The sequence below is a fragment of the Leopardus geoffroyi genome, chromosome B4 (assembly GCF_018350155.1).
Source record: "Leopardus geoffroyi isolate Oge1 chromosome B4, O.geoffroyi_Oge1_pat1.0, whole genome shotgun sequence".
Classification (NCBI taxonomy): domain Eukaryota; kingdom Metazoa; phylum Chordata; class Mammalia; order Carnivora; family Felidae; genus Leopardus; species Leopardus geoffroyi.
The window spans coordinates 138,351,642-138,378,566 of record NC_059341.1 but is presented as its reverse complement, the minus strand read 5'-3'; the positions used below and the strand labels follow the sequence as shown (position 1 = coordinate 138,378,566).

The following is a 26,925-nucleotide window of genomic DNA, read 5'->3' as shown; positions in this document are numbered from 1 at the left end:
GGCTTTGTGAAGCATTTCAATACCTTGGTAAGGCTAGTCTCTCCTCATTACTCTTAAATGAAGTGTGGCACACCTAAATGGATACTTCCTAATTAAACCTATGTCCATTTGAATGAGACAGTGTTCAAATATGATATTTATAGTTCTGTAAAATTAGTTTATGGTCCATTATGCTCTGTTACATTGAAAAACAGTGAATTATGTGTCCCTCAATAATGTGTTTGTTTTCTCCTGTTTTGAAACCTGCTAAGTTTGGAAGACTGCTTGACCTCTGCCACCCTATTCATAAGAAATACCAACTGGCTGTTACTAAACTTTTTGGTCGCTACATGGTTGCCATTGTTGTAGCCTCTGAAAAGGTAGCAAAAGACTGTATTCGATTTCTGAAGGAGGAAAGAGCTGAACCGGAGACATTCCTTGCTCTCGATTACCTTGATGTAAGAGATTTGTAATGTTTATTACTTAGTGGTGACAAAATCTTGTCTTTAAAGCATGTCTTCATTGCCTAAAACTAGGTAGTGATAGAAAAGAAGTCATAGCTTGAATGCCTGTTAGTCACTCAAATGGCTGGTGTTAGAGTATTGGTAGGCAAAGCATAGTAGTTCTCGATTTAATATCATTTCTTTTTAATTTAGTTTTGCTGTAAGTGTACCTTGATGATTTTGAGGTCATTACTCTAGTGGTACACCACTCTGCCTGCTAGCCAGCAATTTATTTTGTTCTGTAGCAAACGGTAGGAACAGTTAAGACATATCAGTCTGTCCTTGAAATGCCAACCCTGGGTCTCAGTTGTTAAATATGCAATCACATATTTACATACATCGCAGGAAACACGTATCAGTCTTTGGTAGAGCAGACAAAATTTGGGGCCTTATGTATTGAGAGGCCTTAGAGTATCCAGAGTAAATTCCCATAGCAGGAGGCTTGTCATTATCATAATTGACGTCCTTTACTGGTTTTTTGCCTCCTAGAGAAAATGCTCTACTTGGTCCAGCTTTCAAGACCCTGAGCTGCAGGCAGTGTGTGTAGCGGTTAGAGCTTGTGCCCTAGACTTGGACTGCCCTGCACTTGACTCCCCGCCTTGTTTGTCATTAGTTCTCACCGGCTTGTTCTCATAACAGTGAGGTCATACCTACCTGCTGTTTTCCAGTAATCATCGCAGACACTTTTTAAAAATCTGTTTACACACCCAGCCTAAAAGTCATGTCGAAAAAGGTCTGAAGGCTTTCCTGGTCATTTAGGCCTAAAATGATTTTCAGAGTTCCGTGATGTGCCACTCTCTTGACACATACGTAAATGGGTGTTATCTCCCATTAGATTTTCTCATTTTGAGAGCTTTGGCCCAGCTGGCTGGTGGCAGAGTTGAATCTGGAAATTGTATCTTCTGGCTTTTGCTCAAGTGTGTTTTCTTTAAATGTTACGTGGGCCAGTCAGTGGTGGGATATAGTTCATCAGGTTCTTGTCAAATTTTATTGCATATAAGTTCATTCTGTTAATTTTTTGCTGTCATGCTTATGTATGCTTTTTGAGCATGTACTAAGCATTGCGTTTTTATTTTAGTGTATCTAATATAACAAGTTATTTTTTAACCTTTCAGATCAAGCCAATCAATGAAAGACTGAGGGAGATTAAAGGCTGTAAAATGATGATTGATGTCATAAAGACTCCGTTTCCTCAGCTGAAGAAAGTAATTCAGTTCGTGTGTGGAAATGGCCTTGTCTGTGAGACTGTGGAGGAAGCAAGGCATATTGCATTCGGTGGACCTGAAAGACGGAAAGTAAGAGGCTTAGATCACACCTTGGGATAATTTGAAGCAGTATTTATAAGACTAACATACTATACACACAAATATTTATATATGCTCATATGCTCTCTTTTAGAAGGAAAACTAACAGAACCTAGGACAGTTACGGCTTCAGTGATTGTTAAAATGTCTCATTGAATTTTCAAAGAATTAATTTCTGTAGTATTCCCTGTTATAAATTATATTTTAGAAATTAGATCTATTGTAATCATAGCCTAACGCAGTTAATTTTTTTTTTTTTTTTTTTATGTGACATGCAGTAAATGTCCTTGGTGCATCTCTGACTTTCCTGGCGTTACATATATCATACGTGTGTTTCTGGATACCGGGAAAAAGGTTTTAGGGGCTTATATTTTATATTAATTCTTCCGTAGCTCAACGCAGACATTGTCCTTTTACACATTCACGGTTTTGGCACACTTGAAGTTCTAAGGATAGCACAACTGAAATGAGCTTACTGAATGGTAATCTCAAGAGGACAATTTTTATTTAAAAAATACCGTTTTACTCAGTTGAATAATTTATATTTAGTTAAGCAGTGTTAAATTCCTCAAATTATCTGACATAGGGTTTTTTTGAACTACATTTGTTATGAATTATAACATAGAGTCTGAGAGCATAAGTTATAAGGTAAGACCAGTGATGCTACTTAGTATTTAATGATACACCTTCCAGAGAGTTTCTACACATCTAATTTTATCATTTAAAATTGGAGAAATAGTAGTACCCATTTCATAGGGTTAGAGGGTCAAATTAAGTAATAACATGCAAAATGCCATTTCAGTGCCTATAGCAAATAGCTCTCAAAAAGTGCCAGTTATTTGTTTATTTAGTACTAAGCTAATTTACACATTAGATCTGGAATGTCCAGAATTGCAGATTAATACAAAATAGGCTATTGTTATGAGAAGTAGGAATTTCCAGTATTGAGTTTATTAACTTCCCTGACGTGATTAATTTCTCATACGTTTTAGTACTTCTTTCAGTAATCGTAATCTGATCACTGTCGTTGACTTCTACACATTAAATTTAAGGAGGTATCATAAGTGAGCTACTAAGATATTTTGCTACCTATTTATACTGGAATTGATTTTTGTATGTTTGTAAAATATGTTTGTAAAATTGATTTTGAAGATTTGTATGGTCAATTTAAAGAGGTCACAGGAAGATAAGACTGTTTATTCTTTCATTCAACGAACTTTCACGGCCCTATATCTTGTTCACAGTAACATGCCTTACTCCTCTAGGCTGTCTCTCGTTCTTTTCATTATTTCAAAATTTTAATTAGCTTCATTTGTCTTACTTGTATCTTAAGTATATTTCAGGGATTTTATCTTCTTCCTGTTCCACTTAAAGAATTTTCTGTGTAGACGTCACGTTTCACAGAAAATGTCTTCAATTTGTGCTTTTGGTTTTCCATGGACTTGATATCTTTCTACAGACTTGATAATGGGTTTAAAATGTTTTTAAATTCAAATACTTCAAGTGACATCACAAAATGATATTTGGGCTAGTTTATAATCTACACAGTATATATGAACTACATAATATAAGTTATAGCAGTTCTGCTAGCTATAGTTTGGTCATCAAGATTTTTTATGATAACTCAATTTCTAAATATTTTTAAATTGATATAACAACATTTTAAAATATGGACTCTCTTTAAATGCATGCGATTATTCCATCCATTCCCCTTAACCAGAGAAACAATAATAATTGTTTCCTTTCCCATAAGTTGGGTGACTTACTTTAAAAAGTATATGGAAAGATATATTTATGTTTTTAACATGGTTAGCAAAAAACAGACCCAGAAAAATGTCATTAGCTAGCTAGTAATTTGTGAAAAGATCATTTTTCCAGAAATTATGCACATTAAACAAAATAAAATGCAGGGTACAGTAAATTGAAAAAACTGGGTACCAGGGCGCCTGGGTGGCTCAGTCGGTTAAGCGTCCAACTTCAGCTCAGGTCATGATCTCACGGTTCGTGAGTTCGAGCCCTGCGTCAGGCTCTGTGGCTGACCACTCGGAGCCTGGAGCTCCTTCGGATCCTGTGTCTCCCTCTCTCTCTGTGCCACTCCCCACTCTCACTCTGTCTGTCTCTCTCTCAAAAATAAATAATAAACATTAAAAAAAAATTTAAAAACTGGGCACCATCTAGAACAGAACATAGTTGAATCTAAATTTCATACCTTATATCAGAATATATTTCAGATGGATTCAAAATATAAATGTGAGAAATGAAACTCTAAGTCTACTAAGAGAAAGCATGGGGGCTTTATTTTTTTTTTAATTTTTTTTTAATGTTTATTTCTGAGACAGAGAGAGACAGAGCATAAGTGCAGGAGGGGCAGAGAAAGAGGGAGACACAGAATCAGAAGCAGGCTCTAGGCCCTGAGCTGTCAGCACAGAGCCTGACACGGGGCTCAAACCCGCGAACCACGAGATCATGACCTGAGCCAAAGTCAGTCGATCAACCCACTGAGCCACCCAGGCGCCCCAGGGCTTTATTCTTAATGTCAGAGACAGTAAGACCTTTTCAGTATGACAAAAAAAAAACCCAAAGCCATAAAAGATGGGTAAATTCCCATAAAAAATTCTGCATGGCACAAACCACAAGCAAAATCAAAAGACATGGCAAACCAGGGATAATATTTGCAGCTCAGAGTAAAGAGCAAATTTTCCTATAAATCAATGGAAAAAAAGAACACAAAGCAGAAAAATGGATGAAGGATTTGAACAAATGTCATGGAAGGAAATATAATTGCTCTTATATGTGAAAACTCATTCTCCCTTTATATGGGAAATGCCAACTAAAACTGCACTCAATGCTTTTTCCACCTGTCGGGTTGATAAACATTGGAAGGTTTGCTAACACCGTGTGAGGAGAGAAACCCTTCCATCCCCTGCTCTGAGAGTATAAAATTCGTATCAGCTCTGCGAAGGGCCGTTCTACCAGTTGTACTTTTTAGGAACTTCACACACAGATGAACTCACATGTACATGAAATGATTTATTTATTGAACCATTCTGTGTAACAGGAAAAATTGGAAACATTCCAGACAAGACTAATTCAATGAAAGTAGTGTGTTCATAGAATGGAATACTAATAATGTGCAACCTTAAATAAGAATGAAGTCCTTTATGTACAAGTATGAGACCACCTCCAGGATCTATTCAGTTTTTTAAAAAAGTCATATGTAGACTAGTGTGTAGTGTGTTACCATGTGTGTAAAACATTGGGGGAAGTAAGAGATGTTTGCATGCATCTGTTTATGCAAGAACATTCTGGGAGAATCACATCATTGATAACCTCTGGGGAGGGCATGTGGGTGGTAGGGGCCAGGGAAATTTTTCACTCTACAGTCTTGTATCTTTTGGATTTTGAATTCAGTGAATATCTTTTCCATTCAGAAATAAAATGTTAAAGTATATTATTTTTCATACCACTGAAAGGGAACGTTAAAAATATGTAGAATCTGCATAACACAAAAATTTATGGGAGAATCTACCTTAGCAGTTTATAAGACTGAAACGCTATTCTTGAAACAGTTGAAGCTGATTCGGTGGATTGGTTGGTAATCCTGCAGAGTGAGTGTTTAATGCCTAAGAATTTTTTTCTAGCACATACTCTCTGGAAGTTTCATGTAGTGTTATTTAAAAATTCCTCCCACTCTTCTGTCATGAAATCCCAACTGTGCCAGCCACGGTATTTTTCAGGAATGTGACCTCCGACTAGGATTACTACCCTGACCAACTAATGTAAGATTTAAGTGAAGGAAATTGCAGGCTGGAAGTTCTAGTCCTCTGGAATAGGAATTTGACTGTAAATCAAATGAAAATAGGTTGTTGGAGATTACATTTACCTTGAGAAGAAATAAGTTATTTTAATAAACCTAGAAACTGTTAAAACAAGTAAGATTCATAATTCTGTGATTGGTGCTCACAATGTTTTTGGAATTGAAGGAAGTGTATAACATGGTGGGTGAGAACACGGGGATAGATGTTCGACCAACTTGGGCTTTGGTCCCTGTGTATGGCCTTAGGCAAGTTACCTAATATCTTTTGGTCCCTATCTGTACAATGGAAATAGTATCTACTTAATGGGGTTGTGAACATAGAACTAAACAGCATCTCTGTACTGTGCCGAGCACATTCTATGCAGTAGTAAAGTGTTGTAGTAACAACAGCGGCAGCCAACCGAGCAATGAAGTAAAAAGAGCCTCAGAAAACTGTACCCCTGCTCAAAGAGGAGAAGTTGACTTGAGGCTGGGAAGAGGGCGCTGGCGTTGTACTCCCATGCACGATATGGCAGATTCTCATTAGCGCAGAGCTCTTTGTGCCCCTCTCCACGCCAGCCCCCGGTGAGGTTTTTCCTCACTGTTATGTTTGGTTTTTGTATATCAGATATACAAGTTAATAAATGTGCAATTCAGAGATTTTGGAAAATAGAGCTCAAAAAGGAAAATGAAAGCCATCCCTAACTTGTCTCCTAGAGTTACCAGAGAAAACATTTGGACATACCACCTGTATTAAAATTTTTTTCATTGTTTATCTGAAATTCACATGTAACTGGGTGTGCTGCTTCTCTCTTTGCTAAATCTGGCAACCATACCCTAGCAAGACCTAGTGCGTACTATGGTATATAAGCTATATGTTTAGGAAGCAGTTCTATCATTCTTAACTTTTGTAAGTATTGTTTTCACATGTTTAATGGGGCCTTTACTATAAAATCAAATATATATTTACTTAATTTTTCTCATGTTTTTTGGTGGTACCGGTTCTGTATTTTAATTTTAATCTGAAATTTATTTTGATGTGTATTATTAGGTATAGGTATTAGCTTTTTCCCCCTAAATGGTTAATTACCTATCCCAATATCATATATTGAATAATTTTTGTTTTTCTGCTTGCTTAATTGAATTCAATGATTTCTCATTTTCTCTTTTTCAGTGATTTCTCATTATGGATTATTATATTTGGTTCTTTTTCCACCTAGTATAATTTCTTATCTCTAGTTATTTATTTGAGGCTATCTTATTGCATATTTATATTTATTATAATCTTTATTATGATTTATAAAATCTAATTTCTTTTAGAAAGTAATCAAAATATGCGTTATAAATAAGTAAATAAAATACCAGCCTACAAGCACTGTAAAATCAGTATGTCTGAAACTAAATTAATGTTCTTTCTAAATCTTGATCTCCTGTATTTAATTCTCGGTACCACTATTCTAGCTAAATGAAGTTCTGGTTTTTCCCCAAGGATTTCCTCATAACGTCTATAATCCCAGTCTATTGGACCAGTCTGTTTTTCTTTTTTTTTTTTTTTTTTTTTTAATTTTTTTTTTCAACGTTTATTTATTTTGGGGACAGAGAGAGACAGAGCATGAACGGGGGAGGGGCAGAGAGAGAGGGAGACACAGAATCGGAAACAGGCTCCAGGCTCTGAGCCATCAGCCCAGAGCCCGACGCGGGGCTCGAACTCACGGACCGCGAGATCGTGACCTGGCTGAAGTCGGACACTTAACCGACTGCGCCACCCAGGCACCCCCAGTCTGTTTTTCAAATAATTGCCAGAATGGTCTGTTTAAAGCTCATGTCTGATCACTTCTGTCTCCTATGTGCTACCATCCCATTCCATGTTAATCCCCTCCGCGCCCTCCATAAACCCCCTGGTCCTTAGTGGTGTTCAGTCCCCATTTTTCCGTGAGGGCACACAAAGAGCTCCACGATCTGCCCTGCCTGCTAGCCGTACCTCTGTGCTATTCCTTCACTGTCGCGTTACTTTCTAGGAATTCCAAACTCACGTTGCCTCTGTCTCCATCCCACCCCTGTGACACGTGCACGTGTGCACAGTCTGTGTGTCCGTGCCCCGCTGCCTGCATTCCACCACCGCCCTTTTCTGGGCTACCTCCTACCTGTGTGTGTCAGAGACTGCAGTTGCCTGCTTAGTATCCCTTTCCCTGTTTTCCTTACTAACAGAAGCCTGATCTTCCTGCATGACAATCTAGGAGGGACAGCTGGAAGTAAATGGCAGTCATCAGTAGTCCTGCCAGGAAAGTTTCTTAATAGAACTTTTACCTCCTTTTGTGAAACATAGACACAGTAGCTGGAGCTGTAGGGTTCTCCTGGACTACCAGATGACTTTGAAACGGTCACGTAAGAGATTCAGACATACACATCACTAGTGACACATAGTGTAAACATAAAGTAAGCTTTGTGGAGAGCTTAAAAGCAGAAAAGGAGAGGAGCCTATGTGGTTCTTCACCTTTCCTTCAGTGTGAATGAAATACGGTTTGGCCAGGCAGACATAGCCCGAGCTAAAAGTGTTCCCAGAGACGGATGCTGCCTCCATATCACTGCACATTGTTGTGAAGAAGTCAGAGGAGTCAGCAAGGTGTGTACCAGTGGGCTTCCCAAACTGCCTTCCCGCTCAGAGAGAGCTTCCCGTTAGGAGCTCAGTCTCCATGCCACTGCTGTTGCTATCCAGTGAAGATGTAATGCTTTTCCCCAAGAGCCATTTCAGACCATGAGCAAACTCATTGCCAAGCCGACAGTTGGGAAGGAAAGGAGCCCCTGAAGCCTTCCAGAAAATAACAAGGCTGTCTCCCTTGAAGAGTGATCCAAATACTAAGGATGGTACAGCAATATTCTATCAGGAGTCTGGGTTTTTGTTAACTCTGGAGTCACCATAAAAACCCTGGAACGCGTACCTCTGTAATTGTGAGACAGAAATAAACTGAGTTTTCTGGTAAATATAGCTAGTTACGTCTAACTAGTTCCTCTGATAAGATACAGTGGAAGCCTTCGCCTCTTCAGGAAGCCTTCTGCAGAGCAGCTGGGTTGGAATCCTCCAGTTTTATGCTTCCAGATTATTCTGAGTATGATTCTAGCTTCGCATCGCTTTATGTTGTAATGATATGTTTCTTTTCCCCACAAGAGTGATTTGCTGAGGGTCAGTACCATATGTCACTTCTTTGGTCACTCTGGTCCCCGGTATGGAACGTCTCAAACACAGTAGCACGCAGGGAATGTTTGTCTGAATGAAGGAATGAATGAGATTCCTATTTGTTGACTTCTTTTTTTTTTTTTTTTTTTTTAAAGCTCACATTGCATGGTTTTAGTCTTACACAGTTGGTCTGCACCTGCTTTCACCAAATAATTAGAAACATTTGCAAAACACTGAGAATCATTTACTGCATAAAGCATATGATTACTCACTGGACTATAAACTTGAAGCTATTTTGTACCTCTGACTCTTTAAATTTTTTTCTTCCTCCCGGTTTCATTTGCATCGGGGAGAATGTGATATGCTTGGTATCTAAGGCTGTTTTCATAATATGCCACTGGCATGTGGTAAGAAATTCTTCAAAACACAGGAATATATAATGCAAACTATTTGATACCAAATTTGCCTCTCATTATTGAATATGTTTGGAACTAATGTACAATTTACTTTGAAACTTTTTAATTGCTGCTAATCTGTTGCCTAGAATTGCTTTGGGCCTTAGCAAAACAGGACTTGTATTTGTGCTTCATTTATTGGCTAGTATCTGTCCCTTCATAAGTTGGGTATTTGATTCATAAATTTCATTAAGTGGTTTTTCTCATCTATAAATTCTCAGCTGGAAAAATTTCCATATTATGTCCAATCTTTATCTTCCTTATGTACATCTCTCCAGGATAAAATGTTTTTAATTTTACAGACAGTAGCTCTTGATGGAACATTATTTTTAAAATCTGGGGTGATCTCTGGAGGATCAAGTGACTTAAAATACAAGGCTAGATGCTGGGATGAGAAGGAGATAAAGAACTTAAGAGACAGAAGAACCCAGCTGATCCAGGAATTAAAGGTAAGCCCATGCTGTAGACATTGTGGCATACTAAGGAGAGTAATTGTGTTTTTAAACATTTTTGGACTAATACAAGGACTATGCCTGCTTAAAAAAATTCAAGTAAAGCAAAATAGAATAAATTAAAATATAAAAATCTTTCTCTTACCTATCCTTACATCTCTGTGATATTTGCTAAACACAGTCTGATATATAGCCTCTGGAAATTTTCTCTGTATATGTAAGTATATATATTATTTTTCCTACTTGTTTTATGATAGACTTTTGCTACAAATAATGTTTGCAACAAGCTTTTTCATTTAATGTTATGACACGGACATGTTTTCATCTTAGCATACAGAGAATGACTTTTTTATTTTAAATGTTTATTATTTATTTTGGCGGGGAGAAAGAATGAGAGCGGGGGTGGGGCAGAGAGAGAGGGAGACACAGGATCCGAAGCAGGCTCCAGGCTCCAAGCTGTCAGCACAGAGCCCGACGCGGGGCTCGAACTCACGAGATCATGACCCGAGCCGGAAGTCGGACGCTTAACCGACTGAGCCACCCAGGCTCCCGGAGAACCACTTATTTTTAATGAATCCTGCCTGGTATTTCATTATATAGATTGTGTTTATTGCACCAGTCTCCAATAATGGATGTGTTGGTTTTTGCTATTACAAATGATGCATCATTATACATTTTTAAAAAATTTTTTTAAGTTTATTTTTATTTACTTTGAGAGAGAGAGAGAGAGCAAGTGGAGGAGGGGCTGAGAGGGAGGGAGACAGAATCCCAAGCAGGTTCCGCACTGTCAGCACAGAGCCTGATGCAAGGCTCGAACTCACGAACTGGGAAATCGTGACCTGAGACGAAGTCAAGAATTGGACGCTTAACCAACTGAGCTACCCAGGTGCCCCTCATTACATGTTCTTTAGAGGATGAAAACCAAAGTACCTAGGAGGATAAATTCTGTAGCCACACTGCCTGAGTTTGAATCCTGGCTCTGCCACTTGCTGGCAGTATGACCTTGGGCAAGATAACTAACCCCATTGTATCTTAGTTTTCCTGCCTGTAAAATGGGGAGAATAAAAGTACCTTCCTTTTAGGGTTATTTTAAGGATTAAATCAGATGATCCAGTTAAAATACTTAAAATGGTATCTGGCATGTGTGAGTACTGTATACATGTTTGTTGTTATTCTTTAAAATACCTTTATTTGGGGGTGCCTGGATGGCTCATACAGTTAAGCGTCCGACTTCAGCTCAGGGCATGATCTCACGGTCTGTGAGTTTGAGCCCCGCATTGGGCTCTGTGCTGACGGCTCAGAGCCTGGAGCCTGCTTTGGATTCTGTGTCTCCCTCGCTCTCTGCCCCTCCCCTGCTCACGCTCTGTCTCTCTCAAAAATAAACAGTAGATAAATAAATAAAATATCTTTGTATAAATACACCTCTAAGATGAATTCCTGTAAGTGGAATTTCCAGGTCTAAGGGTATGTATGTTACTAAATTCCCATCAAAAGAAAACCTATAGTAGAATGTGTATATCCCTAGAGGGCAACATTGGATATTAACAGATATTTTAATCTTTGCCAATCTGATTGGTTAAAAAAAAATATCTGATTGTTTGAATATGCATTTCTTAAATTATAACTGAGGTTGAGCATTTCCTCATATATTCATTGGTTCTTTGTAATTTTTGCTATAAAGTACTTATTTCTTGTGCACATTTTTCTATTAGGCTGCTTGTTATTTTATTACCTACTTTAAGAATTATTTTCGGGGCACCTGGGTGGCTCAGTCGGTTAAGCATCCGGCTTCAGCTTAGGTCATGATCTCATGGTTCGTGGGTTTGAGCCCTGTGTAGGGCTCTGCGCTGACAGCTTGGAGCCTGGAGCCTGCCTCGGATTCTGTGTGTGTGTCTCTCTTGCTCTCTGCCCCTCCCACACTTGTGTGTGCCCTGGCTTGCTCGCTCACTCTCAAAAATAAATAATAGAAAACATTAAAAAAAAAAGAATTATTTGTATAAGTAAATTAATTCTTAGTCATATGTGTTGTAAATATATTGTGTGACTTTTTGTTGGCTTTAATGAGGTGTAATTTATATACAGTAATAGGCACCAATTTTAAGTGTGTGATTCAGTATGTTTTGACAGTTGTATGTAGTCATGTAATTGCCCCCACAATCATATTTAGAACATTTCTATCACCTTCCAGATTTCTTTATGGTTGGCCTCCTCCCCTGGACCCTGAACTGAGAGTGGGGGTAACAAAGCACCTTCACAGCACTGTTAAGAGGATTAAGTGGGTGCATAAATGTAAACTTTATAGAACACTGATCAAAGTACTCAATAAATGTGAGATACTTAAAATATCCATGAAACAATTATAAAAACTGATCATATACTTGTCCATAATAGAAATCTCAATAGTTTTTTAAAAGGTCACCTTGATTATAATTAAGTTAGAAGTAACAACTAAAAAAATTTTTGTTTGCATAGAAATTAAGAAATGTACTTATAGGTAGTTTTGGGATCAAAGAAGTAATGAAAAGGCAAATCACAACATGTCTGTAAAGTGGTAAAGGGGAAGTCTGTGAGACATATAAAAGCTACATCAAGAGGAAATACCTTCAGAAGAAAGATTCAATATAAGGGCATTTATTACTTTAAGAAATTAGAACAACAGCCACAAAATAAACAGAAAAAACTTATAATGTAATTTTTTAAGCTAAAATTAATTAGAGCACAAGTCAAAATAGAAAAAAGACTAGTGAATCTAAAAGCTGTTCTTTTGAAAGGCTAAGAAATTGCAATTTTAATAAAGGGAGGAAAAATTAGAGGCAAAAATATACAGCCTGCAAATGAGAAATTTAAAATCATTTAAAGAGAATCTTAAAAGCAAATAACTATGTAATAACAAAATCAAAAATCTGAAAGAAATGGAAGATTTTCAGAAAAATATAATTAAAAATATAAAAATAAATATAGGGACGCCTGGGTGGCTCAATTAAGTGTCCAACTCTTGATCTCAGTTCAAATCTTGATCTCACGGTCGTGAGTTCAAACTCCACACTGAGTTCTGTTCTGGGTATGAAGCCTACTTAAAAGAAGATAGGTAGATACATACATACATACATACATACATACATACATACATATATACACACACACACACACACAAACATAGATAGATAGATAGATAGATAGATAGATAGATAGATAGACAGACAGACAGAGAGACAGAGAGACCGACCAACTAGAAAAGAAGTGGGACATTTGAAAAGTTAGGCAGTGGTGCAGTCTGCTGGCCAGGCCCCATCCATAACATCTTCCTTTCTTGGTTGGCTTTATTACAGAATCATAAAAAAACTAAGACAACTTGATTTCCTAAGTTTCATTGTAGCTACCAGTGGCCACGTGACCGTTTTAGAGATACAGATGGAATTATTGGTATTGTCACTTGCGTTTTCTTCTTCCTTACCGGAATTCAGTCAAGAGGCCTGGGGAGGCAGCAGCCATCTTGCACCAAGAGGCAGCAAGCATGAGGATAAAGCCACTGTACTAAGAAACTAAAAGTTAGATGCCGTTGTTGAGGAACTGCATCAGCCTGCATCACACTGCTTTTGTGTGAGAAAAATAAACCCACATTTTCTTTAAGCCACTGCTAGCTGGGTGACCCACCATTGAATAAACACGCCCAGAATGTAAAATAGACAGCAGCTGTGGAAGACAGTATGGTGGCTCCTTTAAACATTCAAACTAGAATCATTGTATGATCAGTAATTCTGCTTCTGGGTATATACTCCAAGGAATTGAAAGCAGGGTCTAGAAGAGATAGTTGTACACCCATGTTCCTAACGGTATTATTCACAATAGACAAAAAGCAGAAGCGACCCAAGTGTTCATCGCCGGATGAATGGACAAACAAATGTGTCCTGTACATTCAGTGAAATACTCATCCTTAAAAAGGGAGGAAATTCCAACACATGCTACACAGTGGATGAACCTGAGGACATGATGCTACATGAAATAAGCCAGTCGCAAAAAGACGAACACTGTAGGATTCCACGTACATGAGGCCCCTAGAGTAGTCAGATTCATAGAGACAGAAAGTAGACTGCCAGGTGCCGGGGCTAGGGAGTGGGGAGAACGGACTGTTGTTCACTGAGCATAAAGTTCTTCAGTGGGCAAAAGTTTTAGTTTTACAAGATGAAAAGACTTCTGGACAAGGGCCACACAACAACAGACATGCAACTTAGACACCACTGAACTGCACACTTGAAAATGGTAAAGATGGTGAATGTTAGATGTGTTTCACCACAATTGAAACAAAGATTCTGGGCCTCGTGGGTTTCCAGGTGACTTCTAATATAATTCTAATCTTCACTAAGGCATTCTAGATTATAGAAAAGGACGGAAACTTGCCAGCTTATTTTATAAAGTTAGTATAACTTAAATTTCAAATATTATGAAGATAATACAAAAAAATAAAACTGGGAAATGACTTCTGCTGTGAATATAAATGCATAATTCTCAAATTAAATATCAATATAGAGAATTCAGTAATGTAGTAACAGAAAAATACATCTGCCTGAATAGCATTTGTTCCAGGAAAACATGGGCATTTCAATATTAAGTGATCAATCAACATAATCCATTATAATAACAAATCGAAGGCAGGAGAAAAATCGTATCATTATATGTAAAAATGTATTTGGTAAAGTTCAGGTAGCTCTAATTAAAGTGCTAACTAAAAGAGTAAATGGTGGAAATGATTTAAATAAATAGCTTTTACCCAAACCTAACAGGTGTAATTGGTTAAATGGTGAAACATTAAAGCCATGTTAAAATTAGGAAGTAGACTGAGATATCTATTATCAACATTATTATATAATGTGGTCTTGGAAATTATGGTAAATATAGTTAGGCACAAATGAAATTTGTATAAATCTGTGAAAAGAAAAAAACTAACTTTTTGCTGATAATAGGATTATAGTTTTGAAACTGCTAGATTTAATAAGCTAATGGGAGGGCTATGTAGATAAACAAAACTCTAGTTTTTCTCTGGATTATCAAAAAACATCTAAAAGTGGGAAAAGATTCTCACAATAGGAATAACTGTAAACCTAAAGACACAGTAACTGGGGCACCTGGGTGGCTCAGTCGGTTAAGCGTCCTACTCTCCATCTTAGCTCAGGCTGTGATCTCAGGGTTCATGGGTTCAAGTCCCACGTTGGTCTCTGCGTGAACAGCACAGAGCCTGCTTGGAGTTCTCTCTCCCTCTCTGTCTCTGCCCCTTCCCAACTTGTGCGCTCTCTCTCTCTCTCTCTCTCTCTCAAATAAATAAAGATTAAAAAAATTTTCTAGAAAATAAATCTTAATGAAAAACACAAAGAGGAAAGGCATACTATATTCTTGGGTTAGAAATCTTCTAATTAATATAAAACTAAATACAATTTTAATTAAAATATTATTGAGGAGGGGTGCCTGGGTGGCTCAGTTGGTTAAGCATCCGACTTCAGCTCAGGTCACAATCTCACAGGTTTGTGAGTTCGAGCCCCTCATCGGGCTCTGTGCTGACAGCTAGGAGCCTGGAGCCTGCTTCAGATTCTGTGTCTCCCTTTCTCTCTGCCCTCCCCCATTCATGCTTGCTTGCTCGCTCTCAAAAATAAACATTGAAAAAGAAATTTTAATGTTATTGAGGATTTTTTTAAACATAGAATCTCTTTTTAAACTTTTTGAAATGTTACTTATCTTAGAGAGAGGGGGGCAGAGGTGAGCAGGAGAGGGGCAGAGAGAGAGAGACACACACACAATTCGAAGCAGGCTCCAGGCTCTGAGCTGTCAGCCCAGAGCCCAAGGCGGGGCTCAGATCCACAAACCACAAGATCATGACGTGAGCTGAAGTCAGACGCTTAACTATCTGAACCACCCAGGTGCCCCTTATTGCGGACTTTTTAACTTGATAAAATGACGTTCTAATTTTTACAAATGAAGAATTCCCTAAGATTAGTAAAAGAAAATATGTGACAAAAGTGGGGAAGGTAGAACTTCTCTTGCTGGTGTACAGAATACCATGAGAAGCCATTGCAGTCAAGCTGATGTAGTATTGACATAGGGATGGACAGATTAATGAAACAGAAGAGGAATTCCAGAAATACTCCCAGTATACTGACAACTTAGTGTACAACAAAGAGATGTTTCAGTTTGGTGGGAAAAGGATAGATGATTTAGTAAATGGCATTGGCATATCTAGAGAAAGTAATCCTATGCCCCCTGTTATAACACAAAAATAAATTCCAGATTAAAAGCCTGAATGTAAAAAAGTTAAATGAGGATAAAACCCATCGTATACAGTTTTTTAAGTTTAAAATGAAGACTAGGTTCTCTGCTTATCAAAGAGTTCTTTCCAAGTTGACATGAAAAAGACACGATAGAACATCTGGGGAAAGGATAAGATTAGACAGTTCGTGGAAAGAAGTTGTCCATTGGCCAATAAACATGAAAAAATGCTCAGTATAGAATATAGCACTCAAGGGAATACAAAGCAAATTCAGATTACTTCATACCTATCCGTAAGGCTTGGAAATACATATAAATGCTGGAGGAGAAGTAAAGAAACATGTACTCCTCCGTTATTTATGGAAAGGAGAGTTCTAGCCTTTGGCAAAGCAGCGGTAGCTGCTGTTAAACTCGTGAACACATTTGACCCCTTGATCGCACCCTGAGGATCTACTGTGTGGAAATGAAAACGTGAACACTTAATGGTGTACATACAAGTATGTTGTTGCAGCTGCTGGCAGTGGCAGAAGCCCAGCCCATCATTAAGAGAACAGTTGGATAATTTTGGTACAGGTACACTCTGGAATAATACACAGCCATTGAAAGAATTGATCTAGAGCTTTATCAGTTGACTTTTGTGAGTAACGGAGAAAAACAGGAGGCAGAAACACATATGCAATATGATTCTAAACTTGTAAAACGAGTGACTCTGTGTACGCATATATTCACGTAAAGACTAGGAGGAAAATACAGAAGGACATATACTAGGAAGTTAATCTGCTTGAGTAATAGGGTGGGCGAAGGAGGAAGGGGATGCGCTAAAAGCAAGGCTGATCCCATTTCAGCCGCTTACGTGCCTTGTATGGAACACACGCTTCCCATTCCTCGTTTTTCATTTCTGTTTCCTGTTCGGAAGTGTGTTAGTTTTTGAGGGTGCTTGTCGTAGGGCATCGTGGGCACTCCGGATGGCTTGTGTACTTAGTTGCCAGTCTCTTATCAGAAGAAGGGAAGATGGGGAGTGCCTGGGGGGCTCCATCGGTTAAGCGTCTGACTCTTGATTTTGGCTCAGGTCACAGTCTCACTGTTTGTGAGTTTGAGCCCTGCATCGGGCTCAGCCCTGCTGGTGTGGAGCCTGCTTGGGATTCTCTCTCTCTCTCCCTCCCTCTCTCTCTCTCTCTCTCTGCTCCCCTCTGCCGGCTCTCCCTCTCTCTCTTTCTCCCTCTCTCTCAAATAAATTTTAAAAAGGAAAGAAGCGAAGGTGGGGCGTGGGTGTGGTTATAAAAATCAGTGAATTATGAGATCACTGGCAAATGAAAGTGCTGTTCTCTTATAAAATGTTCTCATGTTTCTCTCCCTTGTTAGGATCTAATGAAGATACTTCGCAAGGAAGCTGACTTGAAACAAATACAGACTCTAGTACAAGGAACTCGTACACGACTCAAATATTCCCAGAGTGAACTAGAGATGATTAAAAAGAAGCAACTTGCTGCTTTTTACCGGGTAATGTGGGCTTACATAAAACTTGGTGGAGATTAGAACCAGGACAGAGAATTTCAGGAATTCTGGATCTATCACACCATGTAATTTCTACACTTTATCCCATGATTGAGATTATATTTTTATGGTTGTTAATCTGGATATACAGGTGTGCCTGCAGTTACCTTATCTCATGGATTCCCTCTTTATTCCAAAAGATTCCTGTCACCTTTTTTTGCTTCACCATCTAAAGCTAAAACAGCTATTTTAAAAAGAAAATTTTCTCTTTCGTAATTAGGAGCAATCTCAGCTACAGAGTGAGCTGCTGAACATTGAGTCTCAATGTGCCATGTTGAGTGAAGGTGTGAGAGAACGGCAACAACGAATCGAAGAGTTTCAAGAGGAGATAGACAAGGTCGCGCAGCGCGTATTTATGACCGATTGGCATGTCAAGTAGAGTTCTCAACCAGATACCGGATCTAGGGCTTCTTGGCACATACACTAAAGCAGTTCGTTAAGTGCCTGGCTTTATTGGTCTGCCAAATGAGTTTGTGGCTTGGGAGAACCACTGCAGCACCTCTCGAGAGGTCATGACCAGTGCATACTTACTCCTGCTCTCTTCTTGCCCGTTGTAAAAATGAGAGCCTTTTTCTTCTCCCACTGCCCTTAACGGCAAGAAGGAAAGAACTCTTCATTCAGATTAGTTTTTAAAGTTACTTCTTCCCTCAGTAATTATTTCTTGAACGTTTATTGTATATGCCAGGCACAGTGCTTGCCTCTGGGGCAACAAAGATTTGGTCATCTGGCCTCTGCTGGTAACACGACAGGAGCTTTGTGGCTTAATTCATCCCGCTGTTGATCCTGTCTAATCCTGAGAAAGTTGTCTGTCACACCATCGCTGAGTAACTTCCACTCATTGCTTTAGTTCTGCCTCGTGTCACAGGTTTTGAAACCACACTTATGTTACTTTAATTATCTTTTTTCCAGGTTAAGTACCCCTAATGCTTTAATCATGTATGTTTACCGTGGATTTAAGACCAGCTCTGGCAGCCATCCCCTGGGCTCTCTGTTGCTTATCAATGCCCAGAACAAAGTTTAAGGTCAAAATATCGTCTGACCTCTACAGAGTACCATGGGACTCAACACATAGAACTATAACTCTCCATAGTTTTGATTATCTAGTTATGTAAATTATAACTTACCACTGCATGAATGATATCACATTCATGCTTAATTTACAGTCAACTAAAACCTGAAAGTTTTTAACATGTCCTGCTGTTTAAAACAACAGGTTTCTCTTATCCTGTAATTGTATATAAATAAATGCAGGGCTTTAAAGATATTGAGGTTAAATGTTATTTTGTTGGGATTTGGCTCATTCTAGTTTTTCCAGATCTTTCCGAGTCTTAATTCAATGTTCCAGTCTTCATGGCTTCTATTACCCAAGACTCTCTAGCATTACTTATATATAAAGAATATTTTATTTATTTATGTAGAATGTTATATTATGGTGTAGCTACTGTAAAGGAAATATTTCTGATTTTGTTAAACACTTCATAAAGCCCAAACCGTTAATAAGGCCAATTATGAGCTTTCTTATTTAGTTTTTAGAGTAAGAAATTTGAAAATAGATGGGTGTAGTTTGTGGAGTTAAAGAGAAAGAAATCACTGGCTCCTCAGAGTACAATAATGCTTTTCAGATTCGTATTTAGCCTAATACAGGAAGTTCTTGGTGGGAAGAATTTAGATTTAAGCATTGTCTATATACTTTCTAAAGATTAATTATTAAACCAGTTGTTTTGAAATAATTTAAAAGGTCGAAGATGATATTTTCCAACACTTCTGTGAAGAAATTGGTGTGGAAAATATTCGTGAATTTGAGAAGAAACATGTTAAACAGCAACAAGAAATTGATCAAAAAAGGTATTTTTATCAGAAGATGTTAGTAAGCAACTTACACATATATAAACGTAACTATTATTTCTTAATTTAAGGGAATTGTGCCTGAACGAATCCTTATTTCAGTTCATCAAGAAATATCTAGTAAACATTCATATTCTTATATAGAATTCTTTTATTCAGTAACTTTTTTTTAATGTTTATTTCTGACAGAGAGAGACAGAGCATGAGTGGGGAGGGGCAGAGAGAGAGGGAGACACAGAATCCGAGGCAGGCTCCAGGCTCCGAGCTGTCAGCACAGAGCCCGATGCGGGGCTCAAACTCACAAACTGTGAGATCATGACCTGAGCCTAAGTCGGTAGCTCAACTGACTGAGCCACCCAGGCGCCCCTATTCAGTAACTTTTTAAAGAGAGAAAGCATAAATATACGAAATAAGAGAATGAGGATATACTTACACAAACATAGTAGTTATTAAAAGAATAATAAGGCACTAATTTACTTATTTCTCTGTAAATTTCCATGTATATGGATATAATTTGTAATTTTCAAGAAATAACATATTACCAGGATAGAAAAATCTGAGGAAGTCAGTTACCATAAGAAAGGAAAGTAAAAAAGCTTTCTGCCCACCACACCCTTCCCCAAATTCACCAGGCATGTATGGTTTCACAAATGAATCATCCCAGCAAACTTTAAAGGCATAAGGAACTTCAACATTTAACATTTAAACGAATGTTCAATATTTAAACTTCTTCATGGTATAGAAGAGGAAGTTTTTTTTTTTTTTTTTTTTTTTTTTTTTTCAACGTTTATTTATTTTTGGGACAGAGAGAGAGCATGAACGGGGGAGGGGCAGAGAGAGAGGGAGACACACAATTGGAAACAGGCTCCAGGCTCTGAGCCATGGCCCAGAGCCCGACGCGGGGCTCGAACTCACGGACCGCGAGATCGTGACCTGGCTGAAGTCGGACGCTTAACCGACTGCGCCACCCAGGCACCCCCGAGGAAGTTTTATTAAATGAACATCTTTTTATTAAATGAACATAATATAATATTGAGTAATATTGATGCAAAAAATCCAAAAAAGGTATAAATCATTCCTACCTATAAATAACCAAATAAGTTTTAAAAGGAAACAGGCAGTGCAACAACAACAGCAAAATACTCCACCATTATCAGTGTAGATTTCATTCTAGAAATAAAAGGATGGTTCTGTATCAGGGATTATTGCTATAATTTGCCATATTAATGATCAAAGGGGAAAAAATCAATCAACTCTAGAAATGATTAAGAGAGCTAGACAGAATTCAGCATCCATTCTTGATTTGAAATTCTTAAAATGCGAGTAGGTATCTGTAATATGAGAAAATATACCTTATCCTAAATCAGCATTATGTTTTCATGAGTAACGTTGGAAAACACTAGAAGTATTCCTAGTAAAATTAGAAATGAGAAGAATATTCAGTATCACCGTTACCTAATGTGCTCCTAGAAATAATAGTCAATAGAGTTAGACAAAAAATATAAATAAGGCATAAACATTTGCAAAGGAGGAAACAAAACTTCCACTGTTGGCAGGTTATATGATATATATCTAGAAATTCCTAGAAAACAGATTCGAAATTGAAATTCCTAGAAAACTGTTAGAAACAAAAAAGCATTTAGTAATGTGGCCGAATACAAATATTAATATGAAAATTTTAAATTAAAAATTAATATAAAAATTAATTTTAAAATTAGTAGCCTTTCTATATAGAAACTACCAGGGAGACAATGTGTAGGGAGAAAATATCTCAATTATGTTAGGAAAAAGGTGTAAAATACTTGGTACTTGGGAATAAACCTACTAAATGTGAAAGTATATAAGGAAACTTTTAGGGGCACCTGGGTGGATCAGTCAGTGTCCGAATCTTGATTTCGGCTCAGGTCATGATCTCCCAATTCGTGGGTTTGAGCCCCGCATTGGGCTCTGTGCTGGCAGTGTGGAGCCTGCTTAGGATTTTCTCTCTCCCTCTCCCTCCCTCTCTCCACTCTCTCTCTTTCTCTGCCCCTCAGCCCTCTGAAAACTAAATAAGCTTTTTTAAAAAAAGAAATTTAAACAAGACAGAGAAATAATAAAGTTGAATAAAAAGAAAAGGCAGGGGGCGCCTGGGTGGCGCAGTCGGTTAAGCGTGCGAGTTCGAGCCCCGCGTCGGGCTCTGGGCTGATGGCTCAGAGCCTGGAGCCTGTTTCCGATTCTGTGTCTCTCTCTCTCTCTGCCCCTCCCCCGTTCATGCTCTGTCTCTCTCTGTCCCAAAAATAAATAAACGTTGAAAAAAAAAAAAAAGAAAAAGAAAAGGCAGGGGCACCTGGGTGGCTCAGTCAGTTAAGTGTCCAACTTCGGCTCAGGTCATGATATCACAGTTTGTGAGTTCGAGCCCCGCATTGGGCTCTGTGCTGACAGCTAGGAGCCTGGAACCTGCTTCGGATTCTGACTCCTTCTATCTCTGCCCCTCCCCCACTGGTGCTCTGTCTCTGTCTCTCAAAAATAAATAAATGGAAACAAAGGAAAGAAAAAAAAGAAAAGGCATACTAGTTCTTTCATAGGAAGGCTCAGCATTATAAAGAAGTTGGTTCTCCCTAATTTAAGCCATAATTTCATCTCAACACATGTATGGACAAGGTTTTAAAAAAAAAAAAAAAAAACTGGGTAAGCTGATTCTAGAGTTCACATTCAGAACTAGCTAAGAAAAAATCTGAAAAGGGTAATGAGAAAGGACTAGGACTCCCAGATTTGAAAACATGTATAAAGTTGGATTAATTAAAATCTTGAGGTACTTGTTCACAAATAGAGTCCAGATTATAAGGGAAACTCAAGTTAATATAAAGCTGGCATTTCATATAAGTAGAGAAAAAATATGCTTTTCCAGTAAATCATGTTGGGATACATGTGTTTCCAACCTGGAAAAACGTACTTGGGTCCCTGTCTCATTCTTCAGACCCAGACCAATGCCAAACATTCTAGTAAATAAAATGAAGGCATAAAAATACTAGGATAAGCCATAAGAGAATTTTCAAAAATAATCTCAGATTAGAGAAGGTCTTTCAGTATGACTTAAACACCGGGAACCATAAAGGAAAGGATAAAATGCAAAGGTATAGAAATAAAGATGTTTTGCATGGCAACAGCACCGTGAAGAAAATCAAGACAAATGACAATCCGGGGGAGAACATATGTACACATACAAGTTTAGAAATCGTAAAGAGTGGTTGCCTCTGAGAAGACTGACAAGTGGGAAGGAGCTATTTTACTTTCTGTGTATTCTTGCACCTTTTTAATTTTGTACCACATCCATGTATTATCTATTCAAATGTGATTGTTTTGACAATAGGACTATAAATTCTAAATTTAAGGGTACAATAGTGACAATGACAAGGTTGTACCGTAAGTCAGAGGACAGTCCCTTTGCCCAAGGGGTGTAATCATTTTATGTTTAAAAGTAGTCAAAGTCAGGCAGAAACAGGAAACGCAAAAGCATTTATGATTGCAGATTATTTAAGGTCTAGACTTATACTCATCTAGATGATTGGTTTATTTTGTATTAGGTACTTCTCTTTTTTTCAGTTTTATTGAGATAAAATTGACATGCATCACTGTGTTAAGTTTAAGGTGTATAGCATAATGGTCGGAGTTACATGCATTGTAAAATTGTTATCGCAATAAGTTTAGGTAACATCCATCATCTCACATAGACAAAAAATCAAATATAATTTTTATTTTTACTTATTTGTAAAAGTTTTTTATTTCCTGTGTAGTTAACATGCAGTGTTATAGTAGTTTCAGGTATACAGTATAGTGATTCAGCAGCTCTATGTGTTACACCATATGCTCATCAAGATAAGGGTACTTACCCTTAATCCTCTTTACCTATTCCACGTATCTCCCACCCACCTCCCCTATGGTAACCATGTACTTGCTCGCTAGTTAAGAGTCTGTTTTTTGCTTTGCCTCTTTTCTTTTCCTTTGTTCATTTGTTTTGTATTTGTCTTTCTCTGACTGACTTATTTTGCTTAGCATAATACTCTGTAAGTAGCTCCATTCAGGTCATTGCAAATGGCAAGATTTCGTTCTTTTTTATGACTCATATTCCATTGTGTATACATACTGCATCTTCTCTATCCATTCCTCTGTTGATGGACACTTGGGCTGCTTCCAAAGTTTAGCTATTGTAAATCTGCTGTAAACATAGGGATGCGTATATTCTTTTGAATTAGTGTTTTCATATTCTTAGGGTAAATACCCAGTAGTGTGATTACTGGACTGTAGGATAGTTCTATTTTTAACTTTTTAAAAATGAACCTCTATTGTGGTTTCCACAGTGGCTGTACCAGTTTGCATTCCCACTAACAGTGCATGAAGGTTCCTTTTTCTACACACCCTCACCCGCACCTGTTTTTTCTTGCATTTTTTTTTTTTTTTATTTTAGCCATTGTGATAGGTGTGAGGTGATAACTCGCTGTGATTTGTATTTCCCTGATGATGAGTGATGTGGAGCATCTTTTCAAGTGTCTGTTGGCCATCTATATGTCTCCTTTGGGGAAATGTCTGTTCATGTCTTCTGTTCATTTTTAAATGGATTACTTGTTTTTTGGGTGTTTTGTTTCTTGGGTGAGTGGTATAAGTTCTTTATATATTTTAGATACTACCCTTTGTCAAATATGTCATTTGCCAGTATCTTATTCTGTAGGTTGCCTTTTAGTTATGTTGGTTGTTTCCTTTGCTGTGCAGAAGCTTTTTATTTTGATGTAGTCCCAATAGTTTATTTTTGCTTTTATTTTTCTTGCCTCAGGAGACATATCTAGAAAAAAGTTGTTCTGGCCAATGTCAGAGACATTATTGCCTGTCCTCTATTCTAGGATTTTTATGGTTTCCGGTCTCATATCTAGGTCTTTAATCCATTTTGAGGTTATTTTTGTGTATGGTGAAAGAAAGTGGCCCAGTTTCATTCTTTTGCATGGAGCCGTCCCATTCTCCCAGCGCCATTTGTTGAAGAGACTGTCCTTTTCCCATTGTATAGCCTTGCCTCCTTTGTCAAAGATTAATTGACCATATCGTGGGTTTTTTCTGGGTTTTCTATTCTATTCCTTTGATCTGTGTGTCTATTTTTGTGCTTATACCATACTGTTTCGATTACTACTTTGTAGTATAATTTGAAATATGGAGTTGTGGGGCGCCTGGGTGGCGCAGTCGGTTAAGCGTCCGACTTCAGCCAGGTCACGATCTCGCGGTCCGTGAGTTCGAGCCCTGCGTCGGGCTCTGGGCTGATGGCTCAGAGCCTGGAGCCTGTTTCCGATTCTGTGTCTCCCTCTCTCTCTGCCCCTCCCCCGTTCATGCTCTGTCTCTCTCTGTCCCAAAAATAAATAAACGTTGAAAAAAAAAAAAAAAAGAAATATGGAGTTGTGATATCTGCAGTTTTCTGTTTTTAAGATTGCTTTGGCTATTCAGGGTCTTTTGTGGTTCCAGACAAATTTTAGGATTGTTTGTTCTAGTTCTGTGAAAAATGCTATTGGTATTTTGGTAGCAATTGCATTAAATATGTAGATTGCTTAGGGTAGTACAGACGTTTTAACAATATTTGTTCTTCCAGTCCATGAACATGGGATGTCTTTCCATTTCTTTGTATTGTCTTCAGTGTTTTATAGTTTTCAGAGTATAGGTCTTTCACCCCTTTGGTTAATTCCTAGTTTATTCCTAGGCATTTTGTTATTTTTGATGCAATTATAAATGGGATTGTTTTCATAATTTCTCTTTCTGATGCTTCATTATTAGTGTATAGAAATGCAGTGGATTTCTGTATATTGGTTTTGTGTCCTGCAACCTTACTGAATTTATTTATCAGTTCTAGTAGTTGTTTGGTGGAGTCTTCGGGGTTTTCTATATATGCTAGCATGTCATCTGTAAATAATGAAAGTATTATTTCTTCAGTACCAATTCGGGTGCGTTTTATTTCTTTAAAAATGTTTTTAAATGTTTATTTATTTTTGAGAGACAAAGAGTGCACAAGCAGGGGAGGGACAGAGAGGGAGACACAGAATCCAAAGCAGGCTCCAGGCTCTGAGCTGTCAGCAATGGAGCCTGATGAGGGACTCCAACCCACGAACTGTAAGATCATGACCTGAGCCCAAGTCAGATGCTCAACTGATTGATCCACCCAGGTGCCCCACTTTTTTTTTTTTAATTTTTTAAATGTTTATTTATTTTGAGAGAGAGCATGCACATGCATGTGAGAAGTGGGGGAGGGGCACAGAGAAGGAGAGAGAGAGAGAATCCCAGGCAGGCCCTGTGCTGTCGGTGCAGAGCCTGATGCAGGGCTTGATCCCACGAACCATGAGCTGATCATGACTTGAACCAATATCAAGAGTTGGACACTTAACCAGGTGCCTGGATGTCTTTTATGCCTTTTTCTTGTCTGGTTGCTGTAGCTAGGACTTCCAATATTATGTTGAATAAAAGTGGTGAGAATGGACATCTTGTCTTGTTCCTGACCTTAGGGGAAAAGCTCTCAGTTTATTCCCATTGAGTATAATGTTAGTTGTGGGTTTTTCATATAATCAAATATAATTTTTTTTAAATTTTTTTTATTTATTTTTTTCAACGTTTATTTATTTTTGGGACAGAGAGAGACAGAGCATGAACGGGGGAGGGGCAGAGAGAGAGAGAGACACAGAATCGGAAACAGGCTCCAGGCTCTGAGCCATCAGCCCAGAGCCCGACGCGGGGCTCGAACTCACGGACCGCGAGATCGTGACCTGGCTGAAGTCGGACGCTTAACCGACTGCGCCACCCAGGCGCCCCTCAAACATAATTTTTAAATACAAAAGTAATATGTACCTCTTAGAGAACATAGAAAAGACTTTTAAAAAATATCAGTCATTATCCCATTGTCTAGAAATAAAAAACTATCAATATTTTGGCCCATTCCTTTAATTTTATTCTCTATAATTCATAGTCCATTCATTTATTCAACACCTATTTAATGTAAGCCTCCCACGAGTTAGGCACTCTTCTAGGCGCTGACACTACAACAGTGGACAAAGCAGGTCAAGCCCCTGCCTATTCTGTGTCCTTTGCATTTCCATGTACATTTTAGGATCAGCTTTTCAGTTCCTCGTAAAAGTCTGCTGGGATTTTGATTGGGACTGTATAAATCTATAAATCAATTTGGGAAGAATTGACATGTTTTAATGCTAATGCATGAATAGTAACCGTCTTCACTTATGTAGATTTTCCTTAACTTCTGTCATTAATGTTCTTTAGTGTTCAGTGTGCAAATTTTATTCATATTTTGTTCAATTTTAAGTACCTTATATTTTTATGCTATTATAAATAGAACTATTTTTAATTATCAATTTCAAATAGATTGTTGGTAGTATATTGAAATAAGATTGGTTTTTATAAATTGACCTTGTATACTACAACTTTGCTAAACTTACTAGTTCTAGGAGCTCTTTTTATAGATTCCTTGGGATTATTTATATAAACGATCATATTTCAGTAAAAATAATTTTATTTCTTCTTTTCCAATTAGTGTGCCTTTTATTCCTTTCTCTTGTCTTACTGTACTAGCTAGAACGTCCAGTACGATGTCG

The 26,925-nt window shown here is 37.9% G+C and overlaps 1 protein-coding gene across 9 annotated transcripts in view; it reads left to right on the top strand.

Moving 5' to 3' along the window:
- Positions 1-26,925, top strand: part of SMC1B (structural maintenance of chromosomes 1B) — an 87,268-nt gene that overhangs the window by 41,988 nt on the left and 18,355 nt on the right. For 7 of the 9 annotated variants that reach the window (XM_045466531.1, XM_045466536.1, XM_045466534.1 and 4 more), the window contains 6 exons: positions 252-437; positions 1,598-1,777; positions 9,515-9,661; positions 17,282-17,419; positions 17,694-17,810; positions 19,212-19,318. In XM_045466531.1, the coding sequence (XP_045322487.1) occupies positions 252-437; positions 1,598-1,777; positions 9,515-9,661; positions 17,282-17,419; positions 17,694-17,810; positions 19,212-19,318 (875 nt within the window). The remainder of the gene's footprint in view (positions 1-251; positions 438-1,597; positions 1,778-9,514; positions 9,662-17,281; positions 17,420-17,693; positions 17,811-19,211; positions 19,319-26,925) is intronic. The other 2 variants (XM_045466535.1, XM_045466533.1) reach the window with 1 other exon arrangement.